The sequence below is a fragment of the Pogoniulus pusillus genome, chromosome 35, assembly GCF_015220805.1.
Source record: "Pogoniulus pusillus isolate bPogPus1 chromosome 35, bPogPus1.pri, whole genome shotgun sequence".
Lineage (NCBI taxonomy): Eukaryota > Metazoa > Chordata > Aves > Piciformes > Lybiidae > Pogoniulus > Pogoniulus pusillus.
The window spans coordinates 12,208,899-12,235,608 of record NC_087298.1 but is presented as its reverse complement, the minus strand read 5'-3'; the positions used below and the strand labels follow the sequence as shown (position 1 = coordinate 12,235,608).

General features: G+C 58.9%; 2 protein-coding genes across 3 annotated transcripts; one reads left to right on the top strand and one right to left on the bottom strand.

The window, feature by feature from the left end:
* The first annotated feature begins 473 nt into the window (after positions 1-473).
* Positions 474-17,406, top strand: CACFD1 (calcium channel flower domain containing 1). Of its 2 annotated transcripts, XM_064170999.1 has the most exons (6): positions 474-798; positions 8,013-8,085; positions 8,933-9,058; positions 10,249-10,356; positions 11,467-11,576; positions 16,255-17,406. In XM_064170999.1, the coding sequence occupies exons 1-5, from the start codon at positions 675-677 to the stop codon at positions 11,558-11,560; spliced, it is 525 nt and encodes a 174-aa protein (XP_064027069.1). In that variant the 5' UTR covers positions 474-674; the 3' UTR covers positions 11,561-11,576; positions 16,255-17,406. The 2 variants fall into 2 exon arrangements, with proteins under 2 accessions (XP_064027069.1, XP_064027068.1); XM_064170998.1 differs by having other exon boundaries at positions 11,467-17,406.
* On the bottom strand, positions 16,978-26,710 carry SLC2A6 (solute carrier family 2 member 6). The gene is made up of 10 exons (XM_064170997.1): positions 26,467-26,710; positions 23,883-24,045; positions 23,578-23,784; positions 21,541-21,640; positions 20,466-20,677; positions 20,029-20,181; positions 19,033-19,141; positions 18,659-18,832; positions 18,189-18,334; positions 16,978-18,100 (listed from the first exon to the last, which is right to left on the bottom strand). The coding sequence occupies exons 1-10, from the start codon at positions 26,565-26,567 to the stop codon at positions 17,945-17,947; spliced, it is 1,521 nt and encodes a 506-aa protein (XP_064027067.1). The 5' UTR covers positions 26,568-26,710; the 3' UTR covers positions 16,978-17,944.

Below are 26,710 nucleotides of genomic sequence, written 5' to 3'. Positions count from 1 at the left end.
TTCCATGCAGCTACTCCCATTTGTTAGGGAAGAGAACCTTATTCCATGCAACTGCTCCCACATATTAGGGAGAAAACCTAATTCCACTCACTCCCACTTTTTTTAGGGAAGAAAACCTGATTGCACTCAGCTCCTCCCACTCCTTCGTGGAGGGAAAGCAGATTGCGCTCAGGCCGAGGGGAGCTCGTCCCGCTTCTTCGAAGGGCAGCGCTTCCCATTCATCCCCAAATTCACCTTTCCCTTTCGTCCCAGTGCCCGCTGCCAGCCTGGGCAACGCCCGAGGGCAGCGGGCGCGGAGCTGGGCTGCACCCCCAGCCCCCGGCGTGGGCTCGGCGCCTGCCCGGCCGCTGCTGACCGTGCAGCCAGGAGGCAGCTGTGCCCGGCAGGCTCTGCTGGCAGCGCTGACATCAAAGCGGAGCCTGCTGGAGGAGGGGACCCACAATGCAGTACGCAGGCGGCAGCGGAGCGAGCCCGGGCGCTGGCATCGCCGCTGCGGGCAGAGCGCTCCATTGTCAGCGCCGCGGGGGCCTCTATGGCGCCTCGGGTAAAGGCTCCGCAGCCACCAGGCTGGCCTTAGGGGGTGTCCGCAGGGCTGGCTGTGAGCCGGTGGTGGTGGTGGGGTCCCGTCCTGCGCTGCCGGGGCTCCCTCCTGGCCCCCCGGGAGCTGGGCTGCCATGAGCGCTCAGGACGAGCAGTTCCCAGCAGCACCCCCGGAGCCAGCAGCGTCCTCCAGCGACGATGGCATGACCTGGTGGTACAGGTGGCTCTGCAGGATCGCGGGGGTCATCGGGGGCCTCTGTAAGTATCCCCACCCCTGCCACCCCAGCCCTCTCCTCGGCGTCGCTCCTGGCGGCGGGGAGCCTGTGCCCGGCACCCGCCGGGCTCCTGCTGGGGTCACCTTGGTGTAAGGGGGGGGTGGCCACGGAAAACACCTGGGGTGGTGGGGCTGAGGCTGCCCGAGACACTGGGGTGCGGCTGGGAGAGTCATGGACGTGGCCAGAGGGGGTGGGGGGTCCTAGCCGGCAGCCCCAGGCCGCGCTCTGCGCTGTGAACTGTGGCAGCTGGGAGAGAGAGAGGACATCGCTGGAGGAGGGACACACAGACATAACGCATACACACGTGTGCACACGTACACGTATGTACACACACGTACACACAGGTACTCGTACACAGACACAGAGACATGCACAGACACGCAGACACGGGCACATGCATGCACAGACACACACACGCCAGTGCACAGACATGCACACAGACATGCATGCACATGCACACGCACACACATGCACACACACACACGCAGACACGTGCACATGCACACAGGTACGCACACGCCAGTGCACAGACATGCACACAGACACATGCATGCACATGCACACACATGCACGTACATGTACACACATACATGCATGCACAGGCATGCACACACCAGTGCACAGGCATGCACACGTGCACAGGCATGCACGTACACGCACACACACACGCAGACACATGCACACACAGAGGCATGCACACACCAGTGCACAGATATGCACACGGACACATGCATGCACACACATGCACGTACACGCACACACACGCAGATATGTGCACAGGCATGCACACAGCAGTCCACAGGCATGCACACAGACACACGCGTACACATGCACGCATGCACATACACGCACATACAGACACACACATGCAGACGTGCACACACACAGAGGCATGCACACACCAGTGCACAGACATGCACATGGACACATGCATGCACACACATGCACACACATGCACACACATGCACGTACACGCATGCACACACAGAGATATGTGCACACACACCAGTGCACAGGCATGCACACAGACACACGCGTACACATGCACACCTGCACACACATGCACATGCATGCACATACACACAGACACACACATGCAGACACGTGCACACACACAGAGGCATGCACACACCAGTGCACAGACATGCACACGGACACGTGCATGCACACACATGCACATACACGCACACACACAGAGATATGTGCACACGCACACACCAGTGCACAGGCATGCACACAGACACATGCATGCACACACATGCACGTACACGCATGCACACACACACAGATATGTGCACACGCACACACCTACATGCACACACACACGCACACACACACACGCACACCTGCCAGTCCGTGCGCTGCTGCCTGGCTCCTGCGAGCGCCGGGAGCCGCAGCTGGCAGCCGCCGGTGCTGCAGAGGGGTGCGGGCAGGTTCAGCCTGAGAACGCTTCGACCCAGGGCGCTCGGCAGGGTCAGGCTCTGGGCCCGAGGAGGGGCCCTGCGGTTTGGTTCGCCCTGGTTTGACTCTCAGGTGTTTGTACGCTCCTGCGGCTTGGTTCCCCCCCCCCTCCCCGGTCCCAGATGCTGTTTGCTGTTGCTCCTGCGGGTTGCATAGAGCCTGCCTGTGGCTCTGGGGAGGTGTTTTGGGTTTGGGGACTGCCGGGCTCGGTTTGTGTGCTGTGTTTTGAGGGGGTTTTAGTCCTGCAGACAGAGCAGCAGGAGCCGACGAGCAGCAAAGTGAGTTGGCTGAGCTCTGTTACCTGCTGCTGGAAGAGAAACCACCTCAAAACCTTTTCCCGGGGTGGGGGAACCAACAAAAAAGAGGCTTTGCAGCTTTGCCAGGGATCAGCCTGTCCTGCAGTGCTGTTTTGCTGCGTTCTGGGGGGAGATGAATAGCTCTTAGAAGCAGAAGGGACTGTTACGACCGCTTCGGCTGATCTCCTGCAGAGCACAGGATGCAGAATGTCTTCTGCTTCAGGTCCACCACTTCTAGTAAAAGCAGAGTGGTTCTCAGCCAGTGCAGTCAGCCCTGATTTATTCCCTTGGCTGCAGCGCTTCAGCTGGTCCTCCCCCCTCTGTCCCTGCCTCCTTTCCACGTCTCCTCCTTCCCTCCAAACTTCCCTGCACAAGCCCTTGGAGCTTTCTGAGCCAACCTTGGAGGCTGCTATGGTCAGGCAGGCTGCTTACAGCCCCGGGCTGGGGTTTTGGTTTTGGGGGGGGTGGTGGTGGTGCTGATTTCACTGCGTTGTGGCTTAGGGGCTGAAAATCTGGAGGTGTGAAGAGTTGGTGGGGCTGCTCTGCTGGGGCAAAGCGTCCTGGCCTCAGCCTGCTCTGCCTGGGGCCTCTGCGCTTCTGGTGGCGGCAGGCGGCCAGGAGAGCAGCTGGGACATGTCTCCGGTGCAGGTCCCGGCTCAGGCTGCAGTGCAGCAGCATCTTGCCCAGGGACTGGGGCTGCACTTGGAGCCTCCATGCCTTTTCTGCACCTTTTGGCCCATGCAGACCTCATAGAACCAGTCAGGGTTGGAAGGCACCACAAGGAGCAGCCAGTGCCAACCCCCCTGCCATGCCCAGGGACACCCTACCCTAGAGCAGGCTGCACACAGCCTCAGCCAGCCTGGCCTCAAACACCTCCAGCCATGGGGCCTCAACCACCTCCCTGGGCAACCCATTCCAGCCTCTCACCACTCTCCTGCTCAGCAACTTCCTCCTCACCTCCACCTTTGCTCCATCCCCCCCAGTCCTGGCACTCCCTGACAGCCTCAAAAGTCCCTCCCCAGCTCTTTTGGAGCCCCCTTCAGATCCTGGCAGGCCACAAGAAGGTCACCTGGGAGCCTCCTCTGCTGCAGCCTGCACAGCCCCAACTCTTTCAGTCTGTGCTCACAGCAGAGCTGCTGCAGCCTCTGAGCATCCTCCTGGCCCTGCTCTGGGCACTCTCCAGCATGTCCCCTGACCTCAGAGGGGGCAGGGAAGGAGGGTGAAGAGCTAGAGAGGGGTCAGGCCAGAGGCATCGCTCACCTCCTGCCACAGCAGCTCAGGAGGGGCTTCCAAAGACAAGTCTTGAAGCTCTGTTTTTCCTCTGTCTTCCTGTTTCACAGCAGCTGAGCTATGCTTGGATTATTTCCCCAACCTTTTGTTCACAGCTCTGATTGCTCAGGGCTTGTTTTTAAAGCACAGCTGAGAGTTTGACGTGTTTGGGTGAGTTCTGGGAGGAGAAGCTGCTGGGAGAGCCAGGACCTCAGCAGGACTGGAGGAGTTCTCTTTCCAAGGGCATGTAGCAATAGGCCAAAGGGGCAGTGGTTGGAGACTGGAGCAGGGTGGATGTGTGTTGGACAGCAGGAGGAGATTCTTTACTGTGAGGGGAGTGAAATACCTGAACAGGTTGCCCAGGGAGGTGGTGGAGGTCCCATTCCTGGAGATATTCAAGGTGAAACTTAATGTTTCCCTGAGCAGCCTGCTCAAGTTGGAGGTGTCCCTGCTGAGTGCAGGGGGGGCTGGATGAGATGACCTTTGAGGGTCCCTCTCAACCTGATCACAGAATCAGGTTGGAAAGGACCTCCAAGATCATGGAGTCCAACCTATCACTTGACACCTAATTAACTAACCCATGGCACCAAGTGCCTCATCCAGCCTCTGCCTTCCATGATTCCCTGAGCTTCCTTGTTCTTTAGCCCTGACAGTCCCCTGCAGGAGGTTCTCCAGGCAGCATGAGACACTGACTCCTCTTAGGAGCAGGGAAGTGGAGGACTGTGGAAGGAGCCAACCCTCCAATGCCCCATGCTAGTCATGGCCCTCTGCAGAGTGCTCCTTGCTCAGCATCACCTCGTTGAAGGTGAACAGTGTGGAAAAGGGGGGGCTGCTAGCAGGGCAAGGCTGGAGCCTGCTGCTGCCTGCAGAGCTTGCTACAAAAGGGCAGAACTCACTTGCAAGCATTTGGAACAACTGGGATGTGGCCCTGCTGCAGGCCTGGCTCCTTTCCTGCAGCAGGGAAAAACATTCCCTGCAGAAGGGATGAGGAACTTTGCTCGAGGAGGTGAGACTGACAGACAGCATCTGCCCCGGGCAGGCACCTGCAGCTCACAGCCTGCTGAAGCCAGAAAGGTCCAGGGGTGGGAGCAGAAACAAGACAAACAACATCCAGGATCTGCTTCTGGCTTGGTAACCTTGGCCAAGTCTCTTCTCTCCCTCGTGTTCCTGTGGGTAGGAGGACGAGAAGGGCCTGTGGCTTCTGCAGAGTGCTCTAGGGACAAAGCCAGGCTCGTGTGAGGACACTGACCAGCTGCTGGCAGTCAGCAGAGCCTTGGTAGGGTGTAGTGTCCTCCCCACTCCATTTTGGCTCCCAGCTCTTTGTGCTTCCTCAGGGGTTCAGGATGGGACAGCAGTTAAAGAACTGGCAGAGGTGCCCTGCCTTGTGTGCCACTGGGCATTGCCACAGCATCACACCATGGGCTGGGCTGGCCTGGGAGGGACCCTAAAGATCATCCAGCTCCAACCCCCTGCCATGGGCAGGGACACCTCCCACCAGCTCAGCTTGCTCAGGACCTCATCCAGCCTCACCTTGAACACCTCCAAGGAGGACACATCCACAACCTTCCCTGGGCAACCTGTGCCAGTGCCTCCCCACCCTCACTCTAAAGAATTCTTTCCTAATCTGCAGTCCAACTCTGCCCTTCTGCTGTTTAAAGCCATCCTCTGCATTTCAAACTAGGCCTCTGGGCTGCAAGAAGAAGTCCCTGGGCTGGCAGCTCCATGCCCTTTTGGCTGCTGAGGCAGGAGCTGATCCCATCCCGGTGGGACAGGGATGCAGCTGGCTGCTGTGGGCTGCACTGCTTTGCACTGAAGGTCACCCAGTCCTTATCTCTGTGGCTGTTGGCAGCCACCACCAGGCTCAGTGTCGCTGCCATCACAAACCTGTGAGTCCTTCTGCTGACTCAGAGGCTTGCTGGGTCATGAGTCCACTGGCAACTGAGCTGGGTGCTCAGCTGAGCCTCCTGCAGGAGCACAGCGCTCAGGGGTTGGGTTTGGGGCCATAGAATCAGAATCCAGCAGGTTGGAAGAGAGCTCCAAGCTCAGCCAGCCCAACCTAGCACCCAGCCCTGCCCAACCAACCAGACCATGGCACTAAGTGCCCCAGCCAGGCTTGGCTTCTACACCTCCAGGCACAGAGACTCCACCACCTCCCTGGGCAGCCCATTCCAATGCCAATCACTCTCTCTGACAACAACTTCCTCCTCACATCCATCCTAGACCTGCCCTGGCACAGCTTCAGCCTCTGTCCCCTTGTTCTGTTCTGGGTGCCTGGGTCCTAGGACTGCTCACAGCAGCTCTGCTCAGGGATCTCCATAGCAAACCAGCAGCAGACACCTGAACTGCCCAGCCCCAGGCTGCTGCTGTTCTCAGGGCTGTGCTCTGCTGCTCCTGGTTATGCTGCTGATCAGCCTGGGGCAGCTGTGAAGGGCTGAGCAGTTTCAGCCGGGGCTCTGCAGGGAGCTGTTTGCCATGGGCTCAGGTTCCAGCTGAGCAGCAGCAGCAGCAGCTCGCTGGTGTCGGTGGCATGAGGCTGTATCAAGTGCCAGCAGCTCTCTGCAAGTTTAATGAGGCAGGGGGGAGACAAGTCCAGCTTGGCTTGGGCACTGCTGCCTGGTTCCTCTCCTTCATTACAGAGCCACTTCTGGGCTCCACTTCCACCTCTGTGGTAGTGTTGTTCTGCTTGGAAAAGACCTTTAAGGTGACTGAGCCCAACTGTCAGCCCAGCCCCCAGCTGCTGTGTCTGCACAGCTTTTGAAGACCTCCAGGGATGAGGACTCCACCACCTCCCTGGGCAGTCTCTTCCAATCCCTGAGCACTCTTGCAGCAATGATTTTTTTTCCTCATGTCCATCCTAAACCTGCCCTGGTGTGGCTTGAGGCTGTCTGCTCTTGTTCTGTCACTTGTTCCTGCAGAGAGGAGTCCAACCCCCTCCTCACCCCAGCCTTCTTTCAGGGAGCTGTAGAGAGCAAGAAGCTCTCCCAGGGAATGTCTCCCAGTCCTGACTTTCAGGAGCCTGGCACAGGTTTGCAAGGTTCTCCTCAGCCACTGCTGAATCCTCACCCTCTTTGACAAAGATACTACCCAGGGCTGGCCCCAGAGGTGAGCTCTGGAGAACAAACCACCTGTGGGCATTGTTAGTGCAGACCCAAACCTGGTTCTTCTCTGCCCACTGCTAGTACAGAGCCAGCACCGTGTGGCAGAGCCCAGCCTCGCCTCTGCTTCATTCATCTCTTGGTGCTGCTGCAAGTCAGCTTTTTGCTGAACTTCTCCTCTGCTGCTCAGAGATGGGGGCCTGTTGGGACCTCTGTGCTCACCCCAGGACATAGCAGTGATTCCCTGCACATCCAAGCAAGCAAACACTCTGTCGTTCCACACCAGTGGAATAGTGGTGCAGGTGTCCTGCTGGGACACCAAGTTCTTGGAGGAAAAGGGTGGCCAGCTGGAGGAGCAGGGAAGGACTTTTCTCCTCTGCATCTTGGATTCCTCTTTGGGCCATCAGACCTCTCCAGGGCCACCAGATCTCACCAGGGCCATCATACATTTCCAGGGTGTAAGTTCTTTTCAGGGCATCAGACCTCTCCAGGGCCATCAAACCTTTCATGGAATGATAGAATCAGGCAGGGTTGGAAGGGACCACAAGGAGCAGCCAGTTCCAGCCTCCCTGCCATGCCCAGGGACATCCTACCCTAGAGCAGGCTGTTCACAGCCTCATCCAGCCTGGCCTCAAACACCTCCAGGGATGAGGCTTCCACCACCACTTCCCTGGGCAACCCATTCCAGCCTCTCACCACCCTCATGCTGAACAACTTCTTCCTAACATCCAGGCTGAATCTCCTCATTTCCAGCTTTACTCCATTCCCCCCAGTCCTGGCACTCCCTCACAGCCTAAAAAGTCCCTTCTCAGCTTTCTTGTAGCCCCCTTCAGATGCTGGAAGGCCACAATAAGGTCACCTGGGAGCCTTCTCCTCACCCACCCTCCTGTGCTGCAGCCCCTAGAGATGTTGGCCGAGGCAGAGGCTCCCCTTGGCAGTCTGTGCTCTGCAGACAGCCCAAATCAGAGGAGGGCAGAATGAAGCTGGTGTGGGTGCAAGGTGCTGGTGCAGGGTGGAGCTGGGGGGGAAGCTCTGGGCTGGTCTGCATGGTCACTGAAAGCCTCTTTGCTTTCCAGCCTGTGCCTTTGCTGGTCTCTGGAACTGTGTCACCATCAACCCCCTGAACATCGCTGCTGGCGTCTGGATGATGTGAGCAGAGTTTCTGTTCTCTTCTCTGCAGGGGGGGGGGGTGAGGGGTGGGGTTCAGATGACAAATGGCACCAGGCAAGGGGCAGAGCTGCCCTGCTTGGGCAGTGGACACGAGGGAAATGTCCATCAGGATCTGTGACTTGCCAGATCTCCTCCCGTGGGGTGGGTCGAGCTGCTGGGTTCGTTCTGTTTGTCTTCTCTTACACATCTTTAGGTAAGTCTTGGGGTACCCTCACCCTGGGGGACCAGAGCTGGGGACACTGCAACAGGGAGGTTGTGGGTGCCACCTCCCTCGAGCTGTTCAAGGCCAGGACAGATGAGCTTTGAGCAGCCTGGGCTGGTGGGAGGTGTCCCTACATGGAACAAAGCTGGAAATGGGGAGATGCAGCCTGGATGTTAGGAAGAAGTTGTTCAGCAGGAGGGTGGTGAGAGCCTGGAAGGGGTTGCCCAGGGAGGGGGTGGAAGCCTCATCCCTGGAGGTGTTTGAGGCCAGGCTGGCTGAGGCTGTGTGCAGCCTGCTCTAGGGTAGGGTGTCCCTGGGCATGGCAGGGGGGTTGGAACTGGCTGCTCCTTGTGCTCCCTTCCAACCCTGACTGATTCCATGATTCTTTGGCAGTGAGGTTGCCACTGGATCCTCTTCAGGATCCCTTCCAACCCAACCCATTCCATCCATCTGTGAATCACTCAGCAGTGGACAGGGAGCACAGCAGGCTCTGGCCTCACCATTCCCTTCCGCCTGCCTTTGGCCGTGGCAGCAGCTTGGCCTCCAGGGGGTGGGCAGGGGGGAGCATGGCTGACCCTGGCTGTGAGCCAGGTGGGACTGACTTCTGCTTTGCTCTCTCTGGAGGCTCAATGCCTTTGTGCTGTTCCTGTGTGAGGCTCCCTTCTGCTGCCAGTTCATCGAGTTCGCCAACGCCGTCGCGGCCAGGGCGGACAGGCTGCGGCCCTGGCACAAAGCTGCCTTCTACTGTGGGTGAGGAACCTCCTGGGCTGGGGAGATGGCACATGGGGCAGCAAGGTCTGCCCACAGCCAGCCTTGTCCTGGGCTGGGGAGATGGCACATGGGGCAGCAAGGTCTGCCCACAGCCAGCCTTGTCCTGGGCTGGGGAGATGGCACATGGGGCAGCAAGGTCTGCCCACAGCCAGCCTTGTCCTGGGCTGGGGAGATGGCACATGGGGCAGCAAGGTCTGCCCACAGCCAGCCTTGTCCTGGGCTGGGGAGATGGCACATGGGGCAGCAAGGTCTGCCCACAGCCAGCCTTGTCCTGGGCTGGGGAGATGGCACATGGGGCAGCAAGGTCTGCTCACAGCCAGCCTTGTCCTGGGCTGGGGAGATGGCACATGGGGCAGCAAGGTCTGCCCACAGCCCAGACAGCAACCCTGTGCTGGGCTGCAGCAAGAGCAGTGTGGGCACAGGGCAAGGGAGGGGATTCTGCCCCTTGGCTCTGCTCTCCTCACACCCCACCTGCAGTCCTGGGGGCAGTTCTGCAGCCCCCAGCACAGGCAGGACATGGAAGTGCTGCAGCCAGTGCAGAGGAGGCCACCAAGATGCTGAGAGGGCTGCAGCAGCTCTGCTGTGAGCACAGGCTGAGAGAGTTGGGGCTGTGCAGCCTGGAGAAGAGAAGGCTTGGAGGAGACCTTGGAGTGGCCTTGCAGGATCTGAAGTGGGCTCCAGGAAGGCTGGGGAGGGACTATTGACAAGGTCTGGGAATGGCAGGAAGAGCAGGAATGGGTTTGAAGTGGTAGAGGGGAGATTGAAATGGATGTTAGGAAGAAGTTGTTTGCAGTGAGGGTGGTGAGACACTGGCACAGGTTGAGGGTGCTGAGACCCTGGCACAGGTTGTCCAGGGAGGTTGTGGAGCACAGAAGCACAGAATGTGATCAAAGATCACATTCTGTGCTTCTGTGCTCCACAACCTCCCTGGAGGTGTTCAGGACCAGGTTGGCTGAGACCTTGAGCAACCTGCTCTACTGGGAGCTGTCCCTGCCTATGGCAGGAGGTTGGAACTGGCTGAGCTTTGAGCTCCCTTCAACCCAACCCATTCTCTGCTCCTCTGAAGCTGTCTCAGGGGGCACACAGGGATGCATGTGGGCAGGCTGGGCTGGATGCCTACAGCCCTGAGGAGCAGAGCCTGGCTCTGAGGGCTGCCTGTGTCTTTGCAGGATGGCAGTGGTGCCAGTGCTGCTCAGCCTGACGCTGACCACGCTCTTCGGCAACGCCATCGCCTTCGGCACCGGAGTGCTCTACGGCCTCTCGGCGCTCGGCAAGAAGTAAGAGAGCTCTGCCTGCTGCTGGAGGGGAGGGGGAAACAGCTGGGGGGTGGGGGTCAGGAGAGGGGGGACAGGCTCTGCTCACTGCTCCCTTGGATAGGACAAGCAGCAGTGGATGGAAGCTGCAGCGCAGGAGGTTCTACCTCAACTCAAGGGAGAACTTCTTGCCTGGAAGGGTCCCAGAGCCCTGGCACAGGCTGCCCAGAGAGGTTGTGGAGTCTCCTCTGAAGCCTTTCCAGCCCTGTCTGGATGTGTTGCTGTGTGCCCTGAGCTAGACTGGATGGTCCTGCTCTGGCAGGGGGGTTGGACTGGATGATCTCTTTGGGTCCCTTCCAACCCCTGCTATCCTGTGAAGGGGCAGGTGGAGCTGCAGCCTCACCTCACTCTGCCTCCCTGAGGCTGTGCTTTCCTCTAGCCATGCTTTGGGGTGCAGCTGCTGCTGGAGAACATCTCCCTGCCATCATCAGTCAGCCTGGGGAGACACTGCAGCAGCTTGCCCAGGGAGGTTGTGGATGCTCCCTCCCTGCACCAGATGACTTCTCAAGGTCCCTTCCAGCCCCTGACATTCTCTGGTTGTATGGATGAGGCCTTGGGCAACCTGGGCTAGTGGAAGGGCTCTGGGCTCATGGCAGGGGTTTGGGTCTGGATGACCTTTGAGATCTCTTCCAACCCCAACTATTCTGTGAATCTCTGCCCCTGTGCAATGGGATGGCCCCAGAGGGCCAGGGCTCAGCTGGCATCCCAAGGGTATCCCAGCCCACCCTGCCTCCGAGGGGATCTTTAAGGTCCCTTCCAAGCCAACCCATTCTCTGAGTCCCAAACCCTCCCAGGGTCTGCTGAAGCTCAGAGCTTTTCCTTGGGAGCTCAGCCTTGGTTGCCCTGTGGGTCCCAGGCTCTCTTTCTGCAGCTGTTGGACTTATGGACCCACCTCTGGGGCCAGGGAGCAGCTTTGGTGGAGCTGGAGGTGTTCAGCAAGTCTCCTGTCTCTGCTGGCAACCCTTAGGATGAGAGGGAGCCCTAGCCCAGCTTGGGAGCCCTTCCTGCAAGGGCAGTAGGCAGCAGGGTGGGCATGGGGAGCTTGCATGCCCACTCTGCCCCTTCTCTCCACAGGGGAGATGCCATCACCTATGCCCGCATCCAGCAGCAGCAGAAGCAGCTGGAGGAGGAGAAGCTGGCAGGGCCCCTGGAGGGGCAGGCTCTCTGAGGCACAGGAGCTAGGGGTAACCTCTGCTGGACCTCTGGGGCGCTGAAGATGTGGAGATCCACTCTGCCCTCCCCTCTGCCCACTCCCCTCCCTCTTACTCCATGATTTCCCTGGACACTGCAGCCACTGGAAGTCTCAGGGGCTGGGGCAGGCTGTGCCCTCTCCTCACACCAGCAGCCAGACCTCAGAGTGTTGGTCTCTCTCTCCTCCTCAACCCTCACCCAGATGTCTCCCACAGGGCCTCATGCCTTTTAATTTAGTGAGTTAGTTTGGCCCTAGAGGTGCTGGCTCTTTGCTGCCTGCTTTCCAAGCCTGACCAGGAAACCCTTTCCTTGGACAAGGCAGCCAAGGGAGCTGCTGCTCCTGGGTGGCTTGAGCAGGGACAGAGCTGAGGTGCCAGCTCCTTGCCTCTGTGCTGGGCTCATAGGACTCAGGGAGCTGCTGCTTCACGCCTGGGGGTAGCCTGCACTTCGCAGGCCCTTCCCAGGTCTAACCACTAATCCGGGCTCTAGCAGCAGGTGGTGATGCCTAAGCTTGGTCTTGTTCCTCTGAGGATGTGTCCAGTTAGGCCAGGCTCTGCTGCATGGGAAAGGACCTCAGCAAAAAGCCCTGTGCAGAGGCAAGAACCAGCTGCAGGGGAGCTGCCAGTGCAGAGGCAAGAACCAGCTGCAGGGGAGCTGCCAGTGCAGAGGCAAGAACCAGCTGCAGGGGAGCTGCCAGTGCAGAGGTAAGAGCCATCTGCAGGGGACCTGCCAGTGCAGAGGCAAGAACCAGCTGCAGGGGAGCTGCCAGAGGTGCTGGGGCACCTCCTGCAAGCCACACAGCACAGGCTCCATCTCCTCTGGAGGCAGCCTCAGGCAGCTCCTGTGATCTATTTGAATTACAAGAATGAAGGACTTGGGCTTATTAAAGGGGAATTTGCTTCTGCTTCCCTCTTTTCCTGGGGCAGAAGGGAAGTTTGCTTCAGCTCAGCTGGAGGAGGCTGCTGCTGCCTGAGCCAAGGGTGTGCTGCTGTGCAGGAGCATCCTTCTCTTGTGAGCCTCAGACTCGGTCCTCTTATCTCTCACCCCCTGCATCTGCTCCTGCTTCCACACAAGGGACCTGCTCTTTGCTTCTGCCTGGTCCATTCTGTGGGCTTGTGTTGTCCTGGACCAGTTCTGGACTGGTTTTGTATGGGGAGATGAAATCTGCTTCCACTGCAAGCAGACAGAGCTGTGGGTAGCTGGGATGGCTTATTCCAGGCTCATTCCAGGCTCCACCAGTGGGATTTGCATCCTGTTTTCTGTTTGCTTTGTGTCAGGCAGACCAAAACTGAGTCCAGAGCTCCCTCTTCTCATTGTGACTTCTGCAGGGGGGTGTTAACTTATTGGATTTTTACATAGCTGCTTTTAGTTTTGATTAGGAAGGAGGGGAAATGGTTTGGGTTTAGCTCCTGCAGCATTTGGATGGGACTCATTTTCTCTGGGCACAGGAGAAAGGAGTGCTCTGGATCCTGTCCTTCAAAGGGCTGCCTCATGTCATTGGGGGGGTCTCTAAACCCAGGCTGAGTCCTGGCTGCTGTGCCTGGGGCACTGCAGAAATCCTTTCTCAGCCTTCAGAATGGTTCTCCTGTAGTCCTTTGACCCTTTGGGCTTCTTCTGGGCCACAGCCATGGCAGAGTTTGGGTTCCCTCTCTGCCTTTTCCCCTCTGGGTTTCCTCTCTCCTGGGAGGTGAACTGGGCTGGCACTGGGGGGGTTGTACTCAGCAGCCAAGGCAGGCAGCAGCTGTGCTGAGCAGTGGCAGTGAGGACTGCAGCCTGGCCTTACCCTCCTGCCCTGGCAGCTGAGCTGCTGCTGCCACCAGCACTTTGTGCTCCCATCTGAGTCTCTGGGGCACCAGGGGGCTTGTGCTGTGGGCTGAGAAAGGCTGCTGGAGGCTGGCTGAGGCCTGGGGCTGCCCAGCAGCTGCTCTCTGGCTTCTGAGCACTGGTGGCTTGGCAGCTGTCTGGAGGAGAGGATCTCCCTGCTGCTGTGGTGTCTCTGCCCTTAGCTGAGCAGCACCAGCGCGTTCCTGGCAGAGCCTGGGGTGGAGCTGGGGCTGGGGACAGCTGCAGTGTGTGCCTGGAGATCAGGGAGCTAAGCTGCCCTCCAGCCAGCCTTAAGCTGATGTTTGCTCCTTGGAGCTGAGGGAGGTGTGAGGATTTACACCAGGCAGGAAGGTGGCTTGGGCTCAGTTACACACAGCTGGGTGCTGGGGCAGCCACTTTGTGCTGAGCCTCCTCCTCCCCCACCCAGGACTCTGACCCCAGCTTGTCTGGGACACAGAGCAGGCACCAGCAGCTTCCAGTCAAGGCCCTGCTTTTGCAGAGTCTCCAGCTCTGGGCTGGTCCCCCCAGCTGCAGGCACTCCGTGGGCTGCTGAGCTTCCCTGTGTGAGTGTGTGCAGGGACCACAGCTCCTGGCCACGGTGCTGAGATGCTGCAGGAGGAGCAGGCTGCAGCTCACCAGCTGCTTCGGGTGCCCTGGGCTGGAGCTGGTGGTGGCTCTCTGCAGTGCCCTTTGGGCTGGTTTGAGGGCAGAGTCCAGCCTAGCAGGCAGGACATCTGCTTTGATTTCAGGGGTGGGGGTTGGGGTTAGGTAGTGGTTAGTAGAGGAATGTTGCAGGCTGATGCATGTCTTTGATAGTGCCTGCTTGGCTCGGTAGCTTTAGTGACAGGAGGCACAAGGCAGAGCAGAGTGGAGAGAGTAACACTTGAGGCTGATCTGTGTCCACCCTGGGGAACCACAGAGCTGGGAAGAGCCTTGCTTGTCCCAGTCACAGGATGCTTTAGGTTGGAAGGGACCTTTAAAGGTCATCTAATCCAAGCCCCTATAGCCATAGACCAGCAGCAGTCCCCAGGGCAGATAACTGCTCTGGGCCTCCTGGAGGGCTTGTTGGCATGGACAGGTCCACTCTGCTCCCTTGGCACCAAGGGCAGAAGTCCCCTGGGCACCAGCACTTCTGTCTTGCTGTGTTTTGTGGCAGGTGGATCTGGCCCTGTGGCTAAGGCAAGCAACCAACCTGCACCAGCTCTGCCAGGCTGCAGAGCTCAGCCCCGAGCCCAGCACTGGTGCTGGGAATGGGCCTCAGGGACTCTTCTGCAAGAGCTGAGCCTTAACAAGCTGGGGAAGGGCCTAGAGTGACTGAGGGAGCTGGGGATGGTTAGTCTGAGGAAGAGGAGGCTGAGGGGAGACCTCTCTGCTGTCTAGAGCTACCTGAAACTACATTGTGGAGCTACTTACAGCTGCATTGTGGAGGGGCTGGAGCTGAGCTCTGCTCACAGGTCATGGGAGAGAGAGCAAAGGGGAATGGCCTCGAGATGAGGCTGGGGAGGTTTAGATTGGACATTAGGACAAAGTTTTTCACAGAGGGAGAGGTCAGGGACTGGAATGAGCTGCCCAGGGAGGTGGTGGAACCATCCAGCTGTGTTTCAGGGTGGTTTGGATGTGGTGCTTAGGGCTGTGGTTTAAGGTGAATCTTGTAGAGCAGGGCTCTGGGTTGGACTTGGTGCTCCTGAGGGGCTCTGCCCACCTGCCTGTCTGTGTGATGATCATGGAACCACAGAACTGCTCAGTTGGAAGAGACCTTTGAGATCCTCAAGTCCAGCTGCTCACCTTGGGCTTGCAATCCACAGCACACCAGGGCTGGGCAAGGTTTCTGTGCCTCCTGCAACAGGAGAGGTCTCAGAGCCATGCTCCAGGGGTGCTGACTCCTGCAGGTGGGTGTCTGGAGTGGGAGCTCTTGGGGATGGGTGTCTGGAGTGGGAGCTCTTGGGGATTTGTGGTGCAGCAGAAACCAAGCCAGATGCTGTCATTGCTGCAGCCTGTGGCTTGGGGACAGCACCCATGGCTTCTAGGAGATGTTGTGACACTTAGTGGGTGCTGTAACCTCCCTGTGGGCAAGAGACATCACTGTGGAGGTGGAGGGGACCTCTAGAGCAGCAGCATCACAGCAGCTATGTGCCCATTCATGGGGCATGGTGGTTGATAGTTGTGTTTGGAGGGTGCCTGGAGCTGTGTGAGGACAGCTGAAGTACAAAGCCCTGCTCTGGAGATGCTGTGGGCCCAAGCCATGCCCTGCTGGTGGCACCCAGGCTAACCTCCTGCTTGCCAGGTCTTGGGAGACAGTGGGACAGGAGTTCTGTCACTCAGGAGAGGGTCACTGCAGCGAGCTGTTGGCACCAGGTGTGGGTGCTGGCAGCACTGCACTTAGCATTGGATTCCACCATCCCCTGCCTGGGCTCTGCCCTCCTTCCCCACATGCAGCTGTGCTGTGGGCAGCTCTTGCACCTCCCAGTCAGTCATGAAGTTGGCAGCACCTGTGGGTATCAGCTCCACTCTGCCCTGGAGGTGCCCCACTGGGTGTGAAGGGCAGAGCAGAGGCTCACTGTCTGCTGTGTGCCCAGGCCTCCTTGCCTTGGCACCACCACAGGGATCTCTGTGAATAAAAAGACCTTGCTACCTCTGGACAGAGCCACTGTGATTCCTCAGCCTCTCAATGGCCCAGCAAAACCCTTGAGACTTCAGCAGGGAGGAGATCACTCAGAGAATGCTCCTCCAGTGAGCTCCTTGCAGGGCCCCAAGAGCCCAAGAGCTCATCTCTGGTCTGGGCATTCCCTCCTTAGGCTGAGCCCTGGGAAGCTGACTTCAGCTTTGTCATTTTCTTCTTTTCCTCAGGAAACAAACAGGCAAAAAAACCATCTCCTGCCTTCAGGGAAGGGTTTCATGGGAGATGGAGAATGCTCTAGGGCCATGGGAGATGGAGAATGCTCTGGAGCCATGGGAGATGGAGAATGCTCCAGCACAAGGCTGCCAGAGGTCCTGATCTTCAGCAGGTCAGTGGAAAGCAGAGGCTCTTGAGACCTCTCCTAATCAGGCCACACTTAGAAGCTGCCTGGCCCCAGGCAGGGCTGAGCAGCTCTCTGGAGATGAGTCTCAGCTGCAAAGGTGCAGTCTGAGGGTGAACTTTTTCTGTGCTGTTTGGCCCTGGTCTCTGCCTCTGTCCCAGGCTGCTTTAACTTCACCCTCTGGTGGAGCTCAGCTCCTCGGAGGTGACTTCTCTCGTGCTGCAGGGCACCTCTTGGGATCTGGGTCAGCTATTCCAGCCCACGCTTCCTGGCACAGCAGGCTGAAAGCTGCAGCCCTGGGGGGACACAAACGTCCCCAGCAGCCCTGGGAGGGCATTTCAGGAGGTCAGGGAAACCATCTCCCAGCTCAGCCTTTGTTGTTCAGCCCTTCTGGGAGGAGGCAGGTTGGATGTGATGCTCAGCAAGGCCTTTGGTTCCACCTCCTGCAGCTGTGCTTTACTTCGGGCTAGGCTCTCAAACAAAAGCATTGCAGGAGTCCTTCATCTGGCAGGGCAGCCAGAGAAGGGGTGAAGAGCAGTTTGTCACTGAAGGGGTCAGGTTGGAAGGGACCTTAAGCATGACCTAGTTCCACCAGGGACACCTTCCACTAGCCCAGGTTGCTCAAGGACCCCATCCAGCCTGGCCTTGCCCACCTGCAGGGAGGAGCTTTGCTACCAACTATGCACTTGAAATCTCCAAGTGGTGGAGCTGGGAAGCTCCACACACAGCAGTGATGGAGATGCATCCACCTTCCTCTCTGGGGGTGAGCAAAACCCCTGTGGTGGGAAGGAGCCACCCGGGTAGAAGGTGTTGTGAGCCCCCACCCTGTCTGTCCTGCAGGGGATCACTTGCACTACAGCTGAATGTTTGTTCCTCTTGCTTGTTTGCTGCTGGAGTGTCTTTGTCAGCTGCATTTGGTCTTGTTCCTTGTGTAATGTGTGGGTGTTAGAGCAATAAAACCTGGCAGCTTTTTTCTACCCTCTACCTGGCTCTGCCTCTTTCACACTCCTGAAGTACATCAGGGAAGCTTCAGGCTGTTGTGGTCCCCTTGTCACAAGCCTGGTCTGCTTCTCACACCCCACCCTTCTCTGCAGATCAAGACAACAGCTCGAGCTTGGAGGCAGAACTGTTTTATTCTTGCAGCTGGGTGATGGACTTTGGCCAAAGTGCTCACAGCTGCAAGCTCTGGCCAAAGCCTTGGGCTGCTTTGGTGGCTGCTGACCAGAGGATGCTCTTAGTCTCTCTCTGGTCTGCAGCCACACTTCTGCTTGTCCAGGACACCTTTATCTCTAGCCTGGCACTGGCTGCCTGCTCCCATGCCTCAGGTTGATATGCTCCCAGGGAGCTACAGGTAGTGTGGAGTGATGGGAGGAGAAGGTAGAGTTCCAGCTGGCAACTTCTACACCCAAAGTCGCTGCCACCTCTGCCACTGCCTTTGCAGAGAGCCCCAGCACCCACTCCAGCTGCACAACGGTTTGCCCTCTTGCCCTGCAGCCTGTGGACTGGGCAGAGGGTGGCTTCTACCTCATGAAGGACCTCCTGCCAGTCCTGAAGAAGGCCTCGATCTGTTCCAGGGACCTGCCTTTGGTTTCTGGGACGCAGCAGCCTGTGAAGAAGATGTTCCCAGCGCAGATGATAGCGAAGAAGAAGAAGGGCACCTCCAGGCCAAAGTTATCCTGCCAGGTGGGACAGAAAGCAGCTATGAGCTGGTGCAGAGGAGGTCTGAGGAGGAGCTGCTGGACACTCTGCTGGGGCAGTACCCACCACGACTCGGAGGAAGAACTGGGTCAGGGTGAAGGCTGTCAGCCAGCTCACCACAACACAGAGGCCCGAGGCCACCCCACGGGCTTTCAGAGGCAGGATCTCAGACATCAGCAGCCAGGTGATGGGGCCCCAGCCCATGGCATAGCCTGCAGGAGAAGGAGGGTGAGGAGCCCCTGTGCAATGCTGTCCTGCTCCCCCAGTGGTCGTCATTCCCCTCGGTCATGCACTCAGCCCTCAAAGTGACTCAGTCCTTGACCCTCAAAGTGACTCAGCCCTCAGCCAGCCCTCAAAGTGACTTCAGATGTCATCTTTCTTGGTCTTCCAGGGCCATCTGCCTGCCTTCCACCTCCAAGCCCAAATTCCTTGTTCCATGCCCCTCTACTTTAAATGAGAAATGTTCCTCCCCTCCCCCATGCCAGGGAGGTACCCAGCCCAGTGCTGTGGGTCCTGAGCTTCCTCTCTGCACCTACCCATTATGAAGAGCATGGTGGCCAGGAGAGGGATGAGGGTGATGTAGTTCGTTGGCTCAGCAGGGAGGCTGGCAGAGCTCACCAGGGTCCTGTTGGCGGCGGTGCCATTCTGAGAAGCTGGCATGAAGTGGACATAGAGCCCCATGGTCAGGTTGGAGGCCAACATGGCACCAGCTGTGGAGGGAGGCAGCATCTCAGCGGGGCTGAAGGGTGAGTGGTGCCCTCTGTGGCAGGGACTGAGCTCCCAGAACATCTCTGCCCAGGAGCTGTGCCACCACCGAAGGAGAGAGACCTCCCCTGCTGCCTGTGTGCCTGAAGCTCCTGGAAAGCCTCAGACCAGAGCTTCCCCTCCAGAGCAGTGGAGAGGGACACACCTGACACGAAGAGGAGGATCTTCCTCCCAGCTTTGTCCATGGACACAGCGGCGATGGCCACCGAGAGCAGCCGCACCAAGCCCACCAGAGCTGCGTCGTACTCTGGGCTCTGCAAAGACAAGAGCAGGGGAGCTGAGAGGGGAGAGCCAGGGAGAGGGCAGCTTCCTGCATGTGGTGCTTGATGCTCCTGATGCCTTTGTCAAGTTGGCCTCCTACAGCCAGAGACCAGAGCAGGGCTCAGAGGAGGAGAGCAGAATCACAGAACCAGTCAGGTTGGAAAGGACCTGCAGGCTCATCGAGTCCCACTAACCCCTGGCACTGAGTGCCTCATGCAGCCTGCTCTTGAACACCTCCAGCCACAAAGACTCCACCACCTCCCCAGGCAGCCCATTCCAATGCCAATCACTCTTCCTCTGAAGAACTTCTTCCTAACCTGCAGCCTGAACCTGCCCTGGCACAGCTCGAGGCTGTGTCCCCTTGTTCTGCTGCTGGCTGCCTGGCAGCAGAGCCCAACCCCACCTGGCTACAGCCTCCCTGCAGGCAGCTGCAGGCAGCAATGAGCTCTGCCCTGAGCCTCCTCTGCTGCAGGCTGCACCCCCCCAGCTCCCTCAGCCTCTCCTCACAGGGCTGTGCTCCAGGCCCCTCCCCAGCCTTGCTGCCCTTCTCCAAACACCTTCCAGCACCTCAGCACCTGGACCACTCCTGCTGCCCATCCTTGCTCAGACTTTTCCTGCCAGCTGCTTTAGAAGAGACTTCCAAAGCTGGGGTCCTGCAGCTGCAGAGGACTGGAGATATTCTAGGTGAGGCTCAACAGGGCTCTGGGCAGTCTGATCTAGTTGAGGATGCTCTTGCTTACTGCAGAAGAGGCTTGGACTTGATGACCTTTGGAAGTCCCTCCCAGCCCAGCCCATTCTGTGATGATTCTGTGACTGGAACCCTGTGCAGCCCTCACTGCAGACAGGAGAGGCCAAGGCCAGGCCAGACCCCAGGGCTCACCAGGATGACAGATGTCTTCTTGAATATTGACTGCAGGTACACGAGGACACAGGTGACACCTGAGAGCTGCTGCAGGAACCTCATCCCCACGGCTATCAGGATGGGCTTGTAGATGAAGGGATCCTTGAGCTCAGCACAGGAAACCTTCTGGCTCTGGAGGGGGACAAAGGCAGACAGCCAAGGCTGGTACCACCTCTGGGCATAGAACTGACCAGGTGGGAGAAGAGCTCTGAGCTCCTCAAGTCCAACCTTCTGTAGGATCATGGAGCTGTGCTGCTTGGAGAAGACCTTTAAGACCATCGAGTCAAACCTTCAACCTCAGACCCCCATGGCCATTAAACCACATCCCCAAGTGTCACCACCACAGCACCCAGAATGTGACCTAGGAGCTGCCTGGGTTCTGCAGGCTGCCAGTGCTGGAGCTGAGCCTTCCTCACCTGCTTCCTCACACTGTCCTTGATCTGCTCATACTCCTGGGCATAGTCTGTGTCCTTGCCCCGCAGCCAGCTCAGGGACCTCAGGGCCTCATCCTCCTTACCCTGGGAGAGCAGGAACCGAGGTGAGTTGGGCATGAAGCAGAGCAGGATGATCATGATGAGCACAGGCACCTCCCCTGCCACGGCCAGCCAGCGCCAGTCCAGCACCAGTCCTGCGGGAGCAGCACAGTCAGGGGCAGAAAGCACCCAGGGAAGGGGGTCCTGGCCTCGTCCTCGAGTGGGTGCCCCCAGAGTTTAATTGCATAAATCCAGTGTGTGTGGGGGGAAAGTTAAAACTCAAGAGATTGGGCACTTTTCTCTCAGCAGAGAAGCATTTTCAGCTGGGCAGTTTGGGGCAATTCCAGGGGCACAAAGTGAGATCCAGGGGCACAAAGTGGAACCCAGGGGCACAAAGTGAGATCCAGGGGCACAGAGTGGAACCCAGGGGCACAAAGTGAGACCCAGGGGCACAAAGTGAGATCCAGGGGCACAAAGTGGGACCCAGGGGCACAAAGTGGGACCCAGGAGGTTCCATCTGAACAGGAGCCTTTGGTGTGAGGGTGCTGGAGCCCTGGCTGCCCAGAGGGGTTGTGGAGTCTCCTCCTCTGCAGATTCCAACCCCAAGCTGCTGTGGGTGCCCTGCTTTAGCTGTGGGTGCCATAGATGATCCCCAGGGGTCCCTTCCAACCCCCACCCCGCTGGGATCCTGTGAATCTCAGAGGATCCAGGGAGATGCTGCAGCAGCCAGGGCAGATGCTGGCAGGTGCACACACATCACCATGTGCTGCCCTTCAGCCTCGGCAAAGCCTCAGCAGGACCCAGGTCTGAGGCACGGTGGTGGCCATGGGGGTCCTGGATTCATCCCCTCTGAGCACACCCAAACAGGAGTGGGTTATGCATTGGTGACCCTGTCCAGACCCACCCGTGGTGGTGGTGAGCTGGCAGCAAAGGGAAGGGATCCATCAACTTGGTGAGAGGGTGGAAAGGCCTTTGGAGGGGGGGGGGGGGTTGGAGCTCTCCACACACAGATACTTGCCCAGGGCATACAGGATGAGGGAGCCCAGCACTGCCATGATCTGAGGACAGGCACCCAGCATTCCCCTGACCCCAGGGTGGGAGATCTCTGAGATGTAGACCTGGAGCAGGACAACTCACACTTAGCAGAGCTTCAACACACAGCCATCACCACCAGAACCTGGCCTCTGCCACCTTGCAGTCACCCAAACCTGCCTTTGGGAGTGGAAACCTGGCTGGGCTGGCTGGTCCTGGCAGGGAACAGGACAGCCTTGCAGGCACCACTGCTTCCCTTTCTCACCCTGGCCTAGGAGAAGTGCTCCAGCACAAAGGTTCCCATCACTGTGGAGCCTTGCCCCAGGGTTACTCAATTCTTGCCTTCCCCTCTGCATGCAACAGGAGGTTTGGTAAACATGGGAGGAAATAGCTGCTGGAGGGAACAGGGCAGGCACAGAGCCCCTGCCCTGCCCTGGCTGCTCTGGGGGTGTAGCTCCCAGCTCCAGGCTGCAGCCCTGGAGCTCTGCCTAATGCTTTTGATCACATTCTGTGCTTCTGTGCTCCACAACCTCCCTGCAGGTGTTCAGGACCAGGTTGGATGAGGCTTTGAGCTTCTAGTGGGAGCTGTCCCTGCCTATGGCAGGAGGTTGGAACTGGCTGATCTTTGAGCTCCCAACCTAAACCATTCTGTGATTCCCTTGTCCTGTCAACACAGGACCTTACAAAAATCCACCCCCAGCTCTCCTGCAGCCCCCTTGGGGTACTGCTGGGCTGCTCTGAGCTCTCCTGCAGCTCCCTTGGGTACTGCTGGGCTGCTCTAAGCTCTCCTGCAGCTCCCTTGGGTACTGCTGGGCTGCTCTAAGCTCTCCTGCAGCTCCCTTGGGTACTGCTGGGCTGCTCTAAGCTCTCCTGCAGCTCCTTTGGGTACTGCTGGGCTGCTCTAAGCTCTCCTGCAGCTCCCTTGGGTACTGCTGGGCTGCTCTAAGCTCTCCTGCAGCTCCTTTGGGTACTGCTGGGCTGCTCTAAGCTCTCTTGCAGCCCCCTTGGGTACTGCTGGGCTGCTCTAAGCTCTCCTGCAGCCCCCCTGGAGTACTGCTGGGCTGCTCTAAGCTCTCCTGCAGCTCCCTTGGGTACTGCTGGGCTGCTCTAAGCTCTCCTGCAGCTCCTTGGGGTACTGCTGGGCTGCTCTAAGCTCTCCTGCAGCTCCTTGGGGTACTGCTGGGCTGCTCTAAGCTCTCCTGTAGCTCCCTTGGGTACTGCTGGGCTGCTCTAAGCTCTCCTGCAGCTCCCTTGGGTACTGCTGGGCTGCTCTAAGCTCTCCTGCAGCTCCCTTGGGTACTGCTGGGCTGCTCTAAGCTCTCCTGCAGCCCCCCTGGAGTACTGCTGGGCTGCTCTAAGCTCTCCTGCAGCTCCTTTGGGTACTGCTGGGCTGCTCTAAGCTCTCCTGCAGCTCCTTTGGGTACTGCTGGGCTGCTCTAAGCTCTCCTGCAGCTCCCTTGGGTACTGCTGGGCTGCTCTAAGCTCTCCTGCAGCCCCCCTGGAGTACTGCTGGGCTGCTCTAAGCTCTCCTGCAGCTCCTTTGGGTACTGCTGGGCTGCTCTAAGCTCTCCTGCAGCTCCCTTGGGTACTGCTGGGCTGCTCTAAGCTCTCCTGCAGCTCCCTTGGGTACTGCTGAGCTGCTCTAAGCTCTCCTGCAGCTCCTTGGGGTACTGCTGGGCTGCTCTAAGCTCTCCTGCAGCTTCCTTGGGTACTGCTGGGCTGCTCTAAGCTCTCCTGCAGCTCCTTTGGGTACTGCTGGGCTGCTCTAAGCTCTCCTGCAGCTCCTTTGGGTACTGCTGGGCTGCTCTGAGCTCTCCTGCAGCTCCCTTGGGTACTGCTGGGCTGCTCTGAGCTCTCCTGCAGCTCCCTTGGGTACTGCTGGGCTGCTCTAAGCTCTCCTGCAGCTCCCTTGGGTACTGCTGGGCTGCTCTAAGCTCTCCTGCAGCCTTCTCTTCCCCAGCCTGCCCTCCAGCCCTGTCCCGCCCCGCAGCCCCCCCCAGGCTCCCGCCCCGCCGCCCCTTACCGGGATGGCTGCGGAGGTGACGCCGCCGGCGAATCCGGTCAGGATGCGTCCCAGCAGCAGCATGGTGAAGCCCTGGGCACCAGCCAGCAGTGCCAGCCCCAGCGCCGAGGGCAGCGCCGAGAACATGATGCTGAGCTTGCGGCCCAGGCGGTCGTTGAGCAGCATGGTGCTGAGCCCCCCCGCGGCCGCTCCCAGCGTGAACGCCGACTGCGGGCACACAAGCAGAGAGCGCTGGGTGGGTGCAGCTGCCCCCCTGCCCGCACACCGGCTCCCTGCCCCCCGGCTGGGCAGCCTCAGCTGCTTACCCCGAACCAGGATGCTGAGTGCTGGTCCAGCCGCAGGGCGGGGTCGGGCTGAGCCTCCAGGGCAGGGATGACAGGGGAGGGATACACCAGGGCGAAGCCGAAGCTGAAGTTCCCCAGCACGGCAGCAAAGGCAGCCAGGTAGAGCCGCTGGTTGTGGAGGCTCCTGGGGGTGGGGAGGGAGTGAGAAGGATGTGGTGGGGTTCACCTCAACACAAGGGGCAACTTCTTGCCTGGAAGGGTCCCAGAGCCCTGGCACAGGCTGCCCAGGGAGGTTGTGGAGTCTCCCTCTGTGGAGATATTCAAAAGCCACCTGGATGTGTTCCTGTGTGAGCTGCTCTGGGTGCTGCTGCTCTGGCAGGGAGGTTGCACTGGATGAGCTTTGAAGGACGTTTCCAGCCCCTGGATGTGTTGCTGTGTGCCCTGAGCTAGACTGGATGGTGCTGCTCTGGCAGGGGGGTTGGACTGGATGCTCTCTTTGGGTCCCTTCCAACCCCTGCCATCCTGTGAAGGGGCAGGTGGAGCTGCAGCCTCACCTCACTCTGCCTCCCTGAGGCTGTGCTTTCCTCTAGCCATGCTTTGGGGTGCAGCTGCTGCTGGAGAACCTCTCCCTGCCATCATCAGGGGAGACACTGCAGCAGCTTGCCCAGGGAGGTTGTGGATGCTCCCTCCCTGCACCAGATGACTTCTCAAGGTCCCTTCCAGCCCCTGACATTCTCTGGTTGTATGGGTGAGGCCTTGGGCAACCTGGGCTAGTGGAAGGGCTCTGGGCCCATGGCAGGGGTTTGGGTCTGGATGACCTTTGAGATCTCTTCCAACCCCAACTGTTCTGTGAATCTCTGCCCCTGTGCAATGGGATGGGGCCAGGGCTCAGCTGGCATCCCAAGGGTATCCCAGCCCACCCTGCCTCCGAGGGGATCTCTTTGAGTCCCTCCCACCCCCCTGTGATCACAGCCAGCAGGAGCTCTAAGTCTGTCGTGTGGCTTCCTCCAGCCTTTGCTGAGGTTCCCTTGAGGCCCCTGGGGGAACTTCCCCAGGGAATGGCCCAGCACAGCCCCAGGCTGCTGGGGTTTGCAAGCTGCTCCTCGCTGTGGTGAGGGCCTGAGAGACCTCCCTCTGGGCATCACCAGTGTTTGTTCCTCTGTGCTGGGTGGTTTTCAGTGGGTTCAGCTGAGAAAAGCAGAAGCTGCAGCTGGGTGGCACCATGGACCCAGCCAGCAGGGCAGTGGTGCTTGTGGAGCAGGGAGTGGGCTCCTCTCCTGGGGCCAGGGAGTAGGTTTGGGTGGGAAACACCTTTAGACCTTCCAGTCTGGGTGGAAAACACCTCTCAGACCACCCAGTTCACAACTGGTCTGGGTGGAAAAGATCTCTCAGACTGCCCAGTTCAGAACTGGTCTGGGTGGAAAACATCTCTCAGGATACCCAGTTCAGAACTGGTCTGGGTGGAAAACATCTCTCAGGCTACCCAGTTCAGAACTGGTCTGGGTGGAAAACATCTCTCAGACTGCCCAGTTCAGAACTGGTCTGGGTGGAAAACATCTCTCAGGCTGCCCAGTTCAGAACTGGTCTGGGTGGAAAACATCTCTCAGGCTGCCCAGTTCAGAACTGGTCTGGGTGAAAAACATCTCTCAGACTGCCCAGTTCAGAACTGGTCTGGGTGGAAAACATCTCTCAGACTGCCCAGTTCAGAACTGGTCTGGGTGGAAAACATCTCTCAGGCTACTCAGTTCAGAACTGGTCTGGGTGGAAAACATCTCCCAGACTGCCCAGTTCAGAACTGGTCTGGGTGGAAAACATCTCTCAGACTGCCCAGTTCAGAACTGGTCTGGGTAAAAAACATCTCTCAGACTGCCCAGTGCAGAACTGGTCTGGGTGGAAAACATCTCCCAGACTGCCCAGTTCAGAACTGGTCTGGGTGGAAAACATCTCTCAGGCTACCCAGTTGGGTGGAAAACATCTCTCAGACTGCCCAGTTCAGAACTGGTCTGGGTGGAAAACATCTCTCAGACCATCCAGCCTAACCATCAGCTCAGCACTGCCAGGTCACCACTAAAGCATGGCACTCAGCACCACATCTCCACAGCTTTGAGGCCCCTCCAGGGTTCCTGACCCCACCACTGCCCTGAGCAGCCTGGGCCAGGCCTTTTGGACAACAGCTTTTTTTCCTGCTGTCCAACCAAAATCCCTCTTGATGCAACTTGTCCTCTTGCTCATTCCTTGGGAGAAGAGACCAACCCCCCCCAGCTCCATCCTGCTTTCAGGGAGCTGTAGAGAGCAAAAAGGTCAAGCTGCCCCTGCCCTCCAGCAGGACCTTGTGCCCCTCTGAGAGCTGAATGCCCTAAAGCAGCCACACCTGCAGCCCTCCCAGGTGGGCTCACCCACCCCGGGCAGGATGAATCCCGCACCTGAAGGCAGCTCAGCAGTGCTGGCAGCACGAAGAGCTCCTGTGGCACCTCGGGGCAGGGTGGTGCTGGGTTGGTGACTTCAGAGGTGCCTGCCAAGCAAAGCAGCTCTGTGATTCCACCAGCATCTCCCAGCCCAGTGCTCTCAGGACAGGGAGAGCCAAGCCCAGGGTGCCAGCCCTCACCTCAGGTACTGCTGGTCGAGCCTCTTGGCGGTGCTGCCGGGGAAGGTGCGGTACGAGGAGCTGCCCCTCCTGAGCAGAGGCTCCCTGGCGCTGGGCTCCATGGCGCTGCCAGGCTGGGGGTGCTGCTGCCCGCCAGGGAGGAAGAGGCAGGAGAAAACGAAAGGGGAGAGGCTGCCGAGGCCGTTGCCTAATCACAGCAATCTGTCCCGTGGGCTCACACCCAGGCAGCCTCCGGGCAGGAAGC

What these genes read in the sequence shown, in the direction of transcription:
- CACFD1 (XM_064170999.1), top strand. Translation starts at nt 675, where the DNA reads ATGAGCGCTCAGGACGAGCAGTTCCCAGCAGCACCCCCGGAGCCAGCA. An exon ending in AAAGCTGCCTTCTACTGTGG is followed by an intron (nt 9,059 to 10,248) that starts GTGAGGAACCTC and finishes GTGTCTTTGCAG; the next exon opens with GATGGCAGTGGTGCCAGTGC. An exon ending in CTCTCGGCGCTCGGCAAGAA is followed by an intron (nt 10,357 to 11,466) that starts GTAAGAGAGCTC and finishes TTCTCTCCACAG; the next exon opens with GGGAGATGCCATCACCTATG.
- SLC2A6 (XM_064170997.1), bottom strand. Translation starts at nt 26,567, where the DNA reads ATGGAGCCCAGCGCCAGGGAGCCTCTGCTCAGGAGGGGCAGCTCCTCG. An exon ending in TCACCTCCGCAGCCATCCCG is followed by an intron (nt 21,641 to 23,577) that starts GTAAGGGGCGGC and finishes GTCCTGCTCCAG; the next exon opens with GTCTACATCTCAGAGATCTC. An exon ending in CCTCATCCTGTATGCCCTGG is followed by an intron (nt 20,678 to 21,540) that starts GCAAGTATCTGT and finishes CTGCTCCCGCAG; the next exon opens with GACTGGTGCTGGACTGGCGC.